Source organism: Oryzias latipes, chromosome 15 (assembly GCF_002234675.1).
Source record: "Oryzias latipes chromosome 15, ASM223467v1".
Lineage (NCBI taxonomy): Eukaryota > Metazoa > Chordata > Actinopteri > Beloniformes > Adrianichthyidae > Oryzias > Oryzias latipes.
In genome coordinates, this window is record NC_019873.2 from 25618938 (window position 1) to 25631655 (window position 12718).

Genomic DNA, 12718 nt, shown 5'->3' on the forward strand with positions numbered 1-12718 from the left:
AAAGACTAATTTTTCAAAATAAACTCTAAAATACGTACATTCAGTGTTGCTGAAGGATAATAGACTATATAATTGTAACCACAGAGTGATGTAGTATTGGACTTGTGAATGATAAATAACCTAACCTAATAACCTGCTGGGCAGAAAAAAAGTAAATATTCTGGAGGTTATTCATTTTAAATTGTATGTTATATTAGAATGCTTATATTAGCATTGTCAACATTTTATACTTTGGAAAATTTTGGCTTCACTTCCAACAAAAAAACTTGCAGAAAGCTGAGCTTAAGTTACTTTTTATTACATGAACACCTTTTGTGGCCATTTATTTAAATGTTTTTTTCTATTATATGTGGGAAATTTGATTTTTGGATATTTATATAATCTGTTAACCCTGTTAAGAATGTTTGTTCCCATTTTAATTACAAATACAGTAATGTAACCTTTATTTTATTTTATATATTGATTACACTAAGTAAGATAAGTAGGATACGCTTCAAAATGGAGAATATATATATATATACACATTCACAAACATTTATTAGATTCTTAAATTTCAAAATGGCCAAGGTGACTCAGAACAGGAGGGGTAAAGCTCTCTATCATACTTAAATCCAGCAACAACTGACAGTTCTTTGCTCTGATTTTTAATTTGGTCTCACTAATGACTGTAAGGATGTATTGTATTGAAGAGCAAAAAAAAAAAATACTTTCTAATGTTGCACCCTCACTGCTTCATCCATATCTGTGTGTGCGTACATCAATGCAGCTTATTTTCCAAAAGTTGCTGTCCCATCATCTCTCGTGGATGCCTGCTGATAAAGGGAAAGGCGCTGTCCAAGGTACTGCATTCTGCCCCTCCCCGGTAGACAACCCGGAGAGACACGTGATCCGCGCGCTGTCTGTGGCTCCTCACAGTCACTGTATAAACTCAACAGGGAAACCAGATTGCGCCTCCTCTTCCACGAAGATAACTGGATTTTCGCCGTGCGCTTCCCGCTAACTCCATCCGACAGTCTCGTTTCCTCCGCATTTATGTTTGTTTTCAGATACATTTGGACGAGCAACATATTTCAGGTAATTTTTTTCTTTCTGCCACCGAGCCTGTGAGGTTTTTTCTTTTTTTTTTAAGTGGAGTAAGAGTGAAAGTGGACCTTTTTCTCTGCGCATTTGTCTCGGCTGATACTGTGATTCACTTGAAAGCATACCTTGATGTGTGGGATTCGCAAGAAGATCGGAAGCACAAGCAGCAGACCGAACATATGGAATGTGTTGATTAGAAGGAGCTTAGATCGAGGCTTGTAGTATAAAATTGCATTTTTCTTTCTTTCTTTTTTTTTGTCTCTGGTTTGCAACTATCTGGGGTCCCGTGGAAGTGGGTGCATCCGCAAAGGTAAAATGAACGCTATTTTAAAGAATTTAGTTGCGTGCAGAAGTGTTGCTGTAGCTGTCGCTGTAAAATTGGATTCTACTCTGTTTTTACATCTCATGCTGTGATATGTTCAGATCTTGCACATTATTGATGAGATGGTGGTAAAATCCAGGAAGAGGTGCTTTTATGCCGGAAGGAAGGACCATTATAATTTCATAGATAAACATGATACCAGTTTAAATGCCGTTATTTTTGCATGCATATTCTGCATGTTTTCACCAATAGCCTGGGGTTAAATGCATTACTTATTAAAGCTCATCTCTACGAGTCGACTGACATCATTAACACTTCCTCTTTGTCTTACTTGCAAACTCAGAGTAAGGATTTGAAATACGTTCTTTGAAATAAAAGCATTTATTTTGAAAGAGAAAAGTGCATTTTGTGGTCCAAACAAGTGAAAAATAATGAAGACGTGAGGCTCTAGAGTCTGATTTCACCCCAGAGGAGGAGCGACTGGTTCGTCCAGCACAAACCAACCATTGTGAATCAAATGACGCACTTTTTTCACGTTTGCTTCTCTGCTGAAGGCAGACCTGATAAAATAGCTGTAGATCTTATACCTAATATTAGGTTTGGAAATAAAATAAATAAAAACTATTTCCTTTATATTATTACTATTATTATTATTATTATTATTATTATTACTTTCCTTTCCCCCCTTTTTTTCAACACTATAGCATACCCATCATTATTTAAACCACTGTTTAAGTTGAGTGCTCCTCTACTTATCTCAACAAATATGATTGTCAAGTGCTTTCTGGAAAGTCCCTGCAATGTGATCACAGTTTAACCATACAGCTAGTATAACAAAGGACTGTAAGTGGCCAAATGGCTCAATTTATGGGATTAGGCTTATTCAGATTTTGATTGAAGCATTGGCCAGAGTGGATTTGTTAATGGGTATAGTGAAAGTACTAATGCTGTCTTACAATCTTTCTTTTTTTTTCTACACAGAAAGCATTGACACAGAGGATTGCCTTGAAACCCTTTCTTTCGCTTATCAGCAAGCATGGCATTTTACCCTTTTGCAACTGAGGAAGCAAAGTGAAAAGCCCAAGCCCAAAGCGAGGCTCCGAGTGACCTGGCACGGACACCAAGATTAAAACTGCCATTTCAACTACAGTGAAACGGTCTACAAACTAACCAGCATCAGAAAGAACTCTCCCATAATTGCATTCATTATAACAAGTGTGCCCAGTGGATATCCGGATCTGTGCATTTTTTCTAACTCAGCCATGGCAGAGAAGACCTCTGAACAGTTCAAATTGCTTTGGCGGGAAAAGTGAGAGATTTTTAAAGTGGGCTGGAGAGCATGAAGTAATGGTGTCAGTTCCAAAACATAAATGTTGGCTAAGACCACTAATGTGCAGATCTGTGATGATATTTAATCTCTTATCATGTGCCTGTTCAAACCTGTTTCTCCACATAGGCAGTCAGTCAACCCAACATTGCTTTTAGTCAGTCAAAGGTCTTAAGAAAATCCAGACTCTGTAACTTCCACAGTTTTTCGAGATTGTATCTGTACAGGATGGTTGTTAAAAAAGCTTATAGCGCTCAGATCATGTTGGCTGTGGTGCTTCTTTGCTGTTTGGCAGAAATAGGCACTTGTTTGGAGTTTACAGGTGCTGAGGGACAGTGGGCGAGGTTTCCAGTGTGGAATGCATGTTGTGAAAGTGAAATGAGCTTCAACATGAAGACAAAAAGCTCCCACGGGCTGCTAGTTTATTTCGACGATGAAGGATTTTGTGACTTTTTAGAACTTCTCATTCGAAACGGCAAACTCAGTCTCCGTTTCTCTATTTTTTGTGCTGAGCCTGCAACCGTCATATCTGACACGGCGGTCAACGATAGCCGATGGCACACTGTGACAATAAGGAGAAACTTTAAGAACACCACCCTGATGGTGGACAATGAGATAAAGTGGGTGGAGGTCATGTCAAAAAGGCGTGACATGACTGTTTTTAGCCATTTGTTCGTGGGTGGAATACCTCCGGAGCTACGCTCTGTGGCGCTGCGTCTGACATCGGCCGCCGTCAAAGATGAACCCCCCTTCGCTGGATGGATAACGGATGTGACGGTCAACAACACGGAGTGTGCAATCATCAACAGTGAGGGTGTCTTAATGGACATCTGTGGTACAGCCAACATGTGCCAAAATGGAGGAATCTGCAGTTTGATTGACAACGAACCAACGTGCGACTGCTCCCACACGGGCTTCCAAGGAAAGGACTGCAGTGAAGGTAAGGGGTCAATCACATTTGAAACAAACATTGAGCACATCATGGCCTTTTCTGTTGACATGAATTGAGCTTAAAAATTCAATTACTTTGTTCTCAGCACTATCCGTTGAAAGTAATGAATTCAAATCCTCTTTTTGGCTAACAACCTGTGTTTGTCTTCGTCTCACGATGTGTGCTATTGATCTGCATTACAGTTTTTTGTAGAGAATGAATCTCCTGCAAGGCCTCATTAGCAAAACATGCAGGTGTTCGCTGTCCCCAAAGGTGTCTTCCATTCCTGTCAAATGGCTCTGTGGGGATTGGTTGACCTATGAAACATCTCCAATGGGTTACCTCGAATGGAAGAGCAGGAATAATCATCTGAGTCAGATGGAGTAAACATGAGTGATATCACTGCAATTCCTGCAGTGGATTAGTAGTGATGGCAACAAAAAAAGAGCCTGGCGGCCATAGATACAGATGAGGTTTATGGATTAGTTATGAAGCATGATCCTTAAAATACCATTTTTCCTGCAGACATCTAGAAGGTCTGCTGTATGGAGTCATGAGTTTAAAAGGGTAATTTTATAGAAACGAAATGACTGAGAAAGAATAAGCAAGTGTAATGTGACAAATAGAAAACTTATGATACACCTTCGTATTTAAGATTTCCTGAAAATGTAGTAAAGAGGAAGGAAAAACAATAAGAAGCTATTTCATTGATTTTAAGTAATTAAACTGTATTACAAAAAATATATATACCAGCATAGGACCTTTTCTCAGAAAACATTGTAAGTGCTTGCTTTTGTTGATTGTAAAAGTGGGTTGGAAGAGAGGAGGTCCTGTACAGTTTCAGGTATTTTTTCACATTGAAGTCAACGTTGAGCATATCTGATTTACTTTTTTGGGATAATTTTAAGCATATCAATATTTCACTACCCCCTAAATAATTTACTACAGCAGTACAGCAGCCTGATGTAAAAAAAGGCCACTGTGGCCTCTATTTGCACACTGAGCTGAGCATTTTAAGCATGGCACACTCTGGGTTCGAACTGAACCTTGAGGAGCTTCCATGGAATTTGAGAGCAGCAGTCAGTCAGTGCGCCATTACATTGCCCCTGGTGAGTCTGGGCTCAACACTGGAGCCCGATCTTTTTGCAGTTTACACCAGATTTCTGTTTGTAGGCTTATTTTCACTCCTGTGAAGACATGCAGAAAAAAATTCACATTCTCTATTGTTTTGTCTTGTCTTGTCTTGACTTTATTCACCCATTCATACACTGATGGCAGCTCCGCTATCCAACACCTGCGAAAGCCTATAAAGGGGCCATGAGGTTCAGTGTCATGCTCAAGGACACTTCGACAAATAGGTGCACAGAGGGGATCCAAACCTGAGATCTTCCAATCAGAGGTCGACCGCTCTACTTCTGCACCATGATTAGTTTTAACAGGACAAATCAATTCTGGTTCTTCCACAAGAAAACCTTTTAACCAAGGTGTTCTTCCTGAACTTGAAAAACTATTAAACAGCAATTTTTTATTTTTTGTTTTGTTCTACTGGACATATTTCACCTAAACCTTTTTACAACAATAACCTTAAACTTGCATTAACTATTGATAAAAATCAATATTTTACAAAATTCTAAATATGGAAATCTATGAAATGATATACTTTTTACTATAAAATTACTTATTTCTGATAATATGAAACTACTGACAAACTTTTCTATGTTAGGTCTGTAGAAAAAGAAATGAAAAGACATTACTGTTCTATATGACATTTCTTTAGATGTTGATTATGGAAGATTTTTTGAGTCCTAATTCAAATAAATTTGCAATTCACAATTGAAAATTCAATTAGCAATTTGAAAAAAAAAATTTTTAAATGACAATTCAATGTGCAATTCAGGCTTGAAATATGAAAATACATTTTTAAATTTAAAATTCAATATTAAAATATACAATTCAATATGAAAATTAAAAAAAAAAAAATTCAAACAAAAGCAATTGCATTTAAAATTGTCACGCGTTTTTGATAACATAATTCAAACAACAAATGCATTTTGCAATTTATTCCTAAATATTTCATTTTGAAAATGCATTTTTGCAATTGATTATACAATAGTAAAACATAAGATTTTAATATATGGTTTGCCTAAAATTGAATTGATTTTGTTTTCATTAAAATTTCATTTTTTGGAAATTATTAAACTGAATTGTACATTTTAATATTGAATTCTAAATTGCAAAATGTATTTTTATATTCTAAGCCTGAATTGCAAATTGAATTGTCATTTAAAAAATGCATTTTCAAATTGCATGATCAAATTGCAAATTGAATCTTCAATTGAGAATTGCATATTATCCTTGATTATGATTAAAAAAAACGTCCACATTTGATAATTATCAGCACTATGCCTAAACATCACTGATGAGCAAAAAGACCACTGGTGAATGCTGCTGACAATTCTTCAAAGGCTTCTGTTCCATTAGCATTATTTATTTAAACAGTTCCACACTATTAAAAAGAAGCTGGCTGGGATGCAATTATATTGCTGTGAATGTTTTCTAAATGCAGAATTATGTACTCCGGCAAAAAGACTTGGGTAAGCCAGCCATATGGTACCATTGCCCTTTTCAAGAGCAAGCTGTCTACAGTCGACCAATGACCATTGACTGCATATGAGAACTAGACTGAGTGACCCCTCCCTCGTGGAGTTATAAACAGGAAGTACCCGCTGGCTCCAAGAGGCCAAAATCCCATGAACATCTAATGAGAAATTAACAGCTGTTACTATGTCATTCTATTTGGCAGAATAAAAGTTTTTGCTTTGTTAGCTTTTTTTTTTAACCATTTCTTGCTAATCCTATTTTTAATGACTTTTCTTCTGTAGTGCCAGCTGTTTAAGATCTAAACTGGCCAATCAGATGCCTCAATAACAGTATATATAAAACATTTGATTGACAAATTTGGTTCAGTGGTGAGCCTGCTTTTAAGTGGTAGGAGTGTTGACTTCCAACAAGCCCACTCCCAAATGGTGAGAGTGGTTACCATAGAAACATTAACTCACACCGACTTAGAGTTCAATTGATTGGAGTTGGAAGTAAAGCATTTCCTTTGGGTGACGTCACACTCACTCTGTCCAGTTCTCATTTACAGTCAATGATAATAACACCAACATTATATGCAGCAAAGATTCGTGTGTGTGTGTGTAAAAGTTTTTCATTGTCATGCTTTTTTGATTTACTATAGATAACAATACAGTAGAATCTATAAACAATAAAAAAAGAAAAAAAAAACTCTTACAAACAGTCCCAGTGTTTAAGGTCATAAATGTGATGCATTCATGAAAATGTCAGATTCCAAAGAAATCCTCCTTAAGGGAAAACAAATTTACCCAAATAAACCATAAATATTAGATCCAATGATTTTAGTTGAATAGTTTTAAGTTTACAGGCTATACCAAAAATTATCTGCATAAAAGTCAATTACAGTAAAATAACACAGAGTAGAGCCATACATTATTACAAGCAATGTAAACGTTAAATGTTGAATGTAAAATGTTGATGACAAAATAAGAAGTTGTAACTTTAAAATTGCAGTTGTTCACTGGTTTGATATATTTAAAATGTTTCTACAATTACACCTTTCTGTCCTGCTTGCAAGGGAAAGCAAGCTATCATGAAGTGCTGACGTGGACTTTTAAAGCTCTTAAGACTTCTGCAGGACTTCTAACAACCTCGCTTCTCCACATCATTTTAATAATGTGCACAGCAGGGTTGCGCTTTAGTATGCTAAACAATCTAAATGTGCTTTTGGCTTCAAAAATAGAAATACATATGCACTGATTTGACCTTTGCACTGAACTCTAATCTGATTGTGTGCTTGTAAATCTTTGCAAGCTCCAGGTGAATAATAAAACAAAAAGCATTTTAAAAGAAATAGCACCAGATTTCCTGTTTTTTCTGTTTTTTCGTATCTGCAAAATGCTTTTTCTTGACATCATAATTCACTGCCATCAACTGCAGTCAAAAACATTCAGACAGCATTTTAGGCTTAAGATGTCAGCCCACCTTTTAGACAAATTGCAGAAATAAAGTAAAAACCAAACAAAAACAAATTTGATTGTGAAGACATCAGGAACTGTTCTCATTTTCTTCAAGTGCACCTAATGCCTATTCAATCGAAGTTTAACACTTATCCTTCCATTAAATAATTTAAAAGCAGTTGTGTTACTTTGATCAGATGAAGGGATTATAGGATTTGCCAACAGACCTGTCAACACTACCCGGTCCACCAGCAAGCACTCCCATTACAATGACCCTGCATGTATGCACACACACTGAACACACACATACGAAAACAAATCCCTTTGATAAGCTCAAACAATTATTTAAATGCACTGGTTTATGATCAGAAAGTTTCCCAGAATCTCTCCCTTTGATTGCACTTTAGAGAAATAACATAGGCATTGTATAGCTCCGTGTTTTATCCTGATAAAATTCTTTTATCATGCATTAGTCAACCTTAAATCACTCCAGGTGAGAAAGTAGGACAGAGTACTGCTGCCCAGAATTTTTATTTGTCATTTTTCATGTTTGTGTGATCCAAATATCTGAATAGCTTGGGCTGTCACAGTTTAGCATCTGTCTGTGGCTTTAAGTCGTTGCTTTGCCTCTGTGACCTTGTGAAACAGCAAAACCCTAAGATAACTTGTGCTTTGCAGATAAGCTGATGCATGATATCCCGGCAACAGAAGGAGAAATATCACAACAGAGGTCGAATTTAAATCATAGTCATCAGCTGTGAAAACAAATTCTCTTTGAGCATAAAATAACAAAACAGATGTATGCGCTACTATATATTCAGAAAGGATTGACCTGCAATGTGAGAAACATCCATAGAATGTTCTCACTTCTTTTATGTTCCTAATGCATGCAGCCAACTAACATTTTAATTACTTATGTGTATGTTGTTTTTTTTTTACAAATTAATATTTTTTTTATTTAAAGAAACTTGATTTTACAACAAACAGAATAGCATTTAGCCTATCAGAAAAGTGAGGTAATCTAGTGTAATTTGATCTACGTACTCCTTAGTTATCAACTATAATTACAGGAAAAACAAAATAACGTTGACTTTATTTATTTCTAAAGTAAATATAAAGACTGACTTGGCTATTGGATCAAAAAACAACATAACTAATTTTTTGTTACTTTTTTTGGAGGGCAGGTGTCCTTATTATTACTTGTTAATTACTTTTTAATGTGTCACTAAAATAGCATCCAGTAATGCGGAGGATCTGCTCACATTTTTTAGTCGTCTTTCTCCATCGCAGTAGATGCAGGTGGTGCAGAGATGGGTGCCCACTGATGAGAGGCTGAGGATCCCCTCTGGGAAATGTAGGCAAACTGAGCCCCTCAGACGCTCTTGTACTCAACAATCTGGTAATAAACGAGGAAGACAAGGGTTGTTTAGACTACCAAAATGAGAGGATAATTAGTCCTAACTTGATTCTAGTTTTTGAAGAGGTTTAGAGGAAATGCTGCTTTGTTTGTGCCTGTTAACATGGAAGTGATGGGATTGAAGTCCTTTTAACTTTGTACATTTTCCTTGTGGTAAACACTCTCCGCACTAAATCCGCCATGTTTGGGACGCTGCTTTTCTTGTGGTTTGGTATTGAACTGGTTAAAACGCAATTTGGCTCCTTGAACTTTTATAAGAGCGGAAAGTCAGTGAAAGCAAATCAATCTCACGAGTGTGGCAGGTAATGATGATCAACTTTACGGATTTAAACAGGATTTATAAATAAATGCAGACTTTTAGGATAGTAGTTTCATTTTTATAACTCTGAGCTGATGTTTGTGAGAATGTGAAATGGATGAATGGCAAGGAAATTCGAAAATGTTACTTGAATAAATATATTGTTGAAGGACTATAGAATACAATACAATAGAATGGAATAGAATTCCTTCATTGTCACCCTCTTTATGAGATAATAAACCATCACCACAATCTGTGCAAAAAAGCAATATCTACATGATATAAACATGTAGGTTGTGTGCACACAATATGTTGAAAACGGTAATTAAGAAAAAATGCATAGTTCAGATAATAAATAAGAGAACAAGAGCCTGGTTCGCTGTTTTGTTACCATCATCTTGGTAGCAAAAGGGTTTCGATTTGTTTCATGTTCAACCATGTTTGGAGGATCTCTTTATCTGCCAAACTGCAAAAAAAAAAAAAGACATGCCTCCTAGAAATAAGAAAAAAACATTCTTAAAATTTGTGAACTTTTCTTTAAATTAGCGAAAAAAAAGAAAAGTAAAGAAAATCTGCCAGTGGGTTACGAAAAATGGTCTTACCAAGAAATCTTATTTTAAGAAAAAGATTATAGTCAATACGACATGTTTTCATGAACTAAATTATTTTGCTTTTGAAAAACTTTCCTGATAAAAATACTTTTTTTTGCAAAAACAGAAAATAAGACACTTAAAAAAAATGTTTTTCTTAAGATGCAGTTTTTGCAGTGTTCGTACTGGTTTCATATCCTTCTTCCCCGTTTAGATCTTACTCCCAGCTGATATAAATTAACTTTTGAAATAAGTCAAACAATCACAAAAACAATGATTAGTTGATGTTACATTTACATCTTCAGTTAACAACAATGACTTCATAATTTAGAGAAAATTCATCATGTTTATTTAAAATGTAGTTTACTCCAGGGATTCATTTGTCAAGCTAATCATGAAAAAAAAACACATTTTCATTAATGATCATAATTAAAGTACTTTGTTAAAATTTCAATTTTATTTGTATCTGTGGGAAGTGCACATAAAAAGCATCACTGCAAGGAGCCTGAATTAACCCAGCGACTATTTTTTAATCGGTTGTCCCAAGAAAACAGGTTAAAAACAACAATTAAAAACAATCATGAATCGATAAAAAGGATATACAATGAAAAAAATAATTATAAGACAATCAATTAAGAGATTGATAAAAATACACACGTTACAAAACACAAGATTAATTTAAACGACATAATTGCATAATTTAAAATGAAGTATGTTTGCTTCTTGTATGATTTCTTATGCCTGACTTATCTAACATGTCCAGAGTTTTACACTTATTTTTACATACGAGTTAACTTTCAGTCAGATGTAGTATACAGAAACAGTAAATCTTGCTATTAAATGTTCTTGAACACATCTGTCATGGTTTAACAAACCATGTGACTGCACTTTATCTCTGAATGTGCCATATTGTCCAGGGGCTCCCTGCAGCATTCACTCAAACAAAGCAGATTAAGAGTATGCCGTACTGCTGTCTCTCAGTCTAAAGACAGATATTAGAATCAAAAGATTAAAGGGGTTTTAGGGGGGATTTTTGACTTGTTAAGTACATTTGCTCCCAACTGTCAAAGGGTGTTTGTGAAATTCTTTGATACCAAACTCCTCCTTTAAAGGGAGTTGCCATGCAGCACAAACAAACACAAATATCTTTTTTTTTTCTTCTCTCTTTCACATCGTCACAAAAACTGAGCTTTAGAATGTATTTATTTTGGACCAGATGTAGCTAGCATAGAAAAAAACATGAATTGCATCTATAGGTAATTTAGTCTTAGACTGACTTAGAATGACGTTTTTATTTAAATGTCAAACTCTTCTGTGTAAAGTGTATTTCAATTCGTTGGTTTATTTATCATTGTTACATGTATGATGACATTTAAAGTGCTTTCAAGTCAGTGAATCATTCATTGAAAAAAAAACAATGATGAAGTCAATAAACACTGGATTATTCAGTCTTTAAAAACAAATAAAAAGTGCATCATTTGGTAAGTACAAATAAGAAACTACAACAAATAATTTAAAAGATTTTACAGTAGGAAAGTGTTAAAGACCCACCTTAATTACATTTCGAGCGATTTTAAAAAGCGTTCCAAGTGGTTTCTTAATTATGATTGTGCCGTTTTTGGCAAAAATCTAAAAGCCTGTTGTTCTCTAGGAGATAGTTTTTGCAGAAACAATGTGAAAATGTAAAGGAACTGTTGGCACAGAGTAACCCCGCCCCCTTTCACCTCCCCATTGCTGAGTGTGTGTGCCCCTGCTTTATACCAATTCAAATAAACATATACTCAGAAATGCAATTTTGAGCTACATTTTCTTTATACATATCCTTCATCATCAGAAAAAAATCACAAGGAAATGTAAAAATGACCAAAAACACAATTTTTCATCAGACTGAGTCTTTAAAAAAAAATTTAAGACCATATTGGGATCATTAAGGTTTGATTTTTGGTAAACATCAAGTGCAGCTGAAACAGTTAAAACATTACGTATTTAGTGATTAGTCATCTTAAAATTCAATCTACACTTTAAGAACAAAGTTTGTAAACTTTAATACTAATTTTAAATAAAAAAGATAAGGGATTCTAGAGAATATATACAAGTTTAATACTTAAAGGTTCTATCAAAGTCATACAATTAAATAATTATGCAAATAATAGGCAACTTATTTTTGAGTTTTCAGTGACCTTTTTTAACTGTTGTATTTGGTCATCGTGCAGCCTAGCACTCAGAGCTGAACTGCATTTAATTCCTAGGATGCATTCTAGTATTTTGTTATTTATTTTTTCTGGTTTAGCTGTAGTCACTTTTCAAAAAGATTAGCTGAATGAAAGTAAACAGCTGGAGACTCTGCAGCTTTCTTTAAGCAGCGGCTGTGGAAATTTGCATCTGACAAACATGTTAGAGGTTTATTACAACTCTAAAATATGCTGCAGGCATACCTAAACACCTGGGATTACCTAATTCTTCCACCAGTTGCAGTGCTTCTCAGACAGAATTCTCTTCACATCTGAATTGTTATCCCAGATATTGTCAGTCCTTGGATTAAAGTTATTAGAACCTCTGTGTAAGCTGCCATGATTATCCTCTTGGATCATTTCAAACCCAAAGATGTCAAAGAATGGAGAGGTCTCCAGGACATCTGCTCGTACAATCGTCCATGATTGGTCTGTGTCTCTCGAAAAATCTGGATTTGGCTCTAATGTTCCCAGACCATCTGTGC

The 12718-nt window shown here is 35.3% G+C and overlaps 1 protein-coding gene across 35 annotated transcripts in view; it reads left to right on the forward strand.

Annotated features, from left to right (window-relative positions):
- The first annotated feature begins 903 nt into the window (after nt 1–903).
- Nucleotides 904–12718, forward strand: part of nrxn1 (neurexin 1) — a 261829-nt gene continuing 250014 nt past the window's right edge. For 20 of the 35 annotated variants that reach the window (XM_023963299.1, XM_023963303.1, XM_023963319.1 and 17 more), the window contains exons 1-2: nt 904–1390; nt 2384–3669. In XM_023963299.1, the coding sequence (XP_023819067.1) occupies nt 2958–3669 (712 nt within the window). In that variant the 5' untranslated portion in view covers nt 904–1390; nt 2384–2957. The remainder of the gene's footprint in view (nt 1391–2383; nt 3670–12718) is intronic. The other 15 variants (XM_023963308.1, XM_023963323.1, XM_023963314.1 and 12 more) reach the window with 3 other exon arrangements.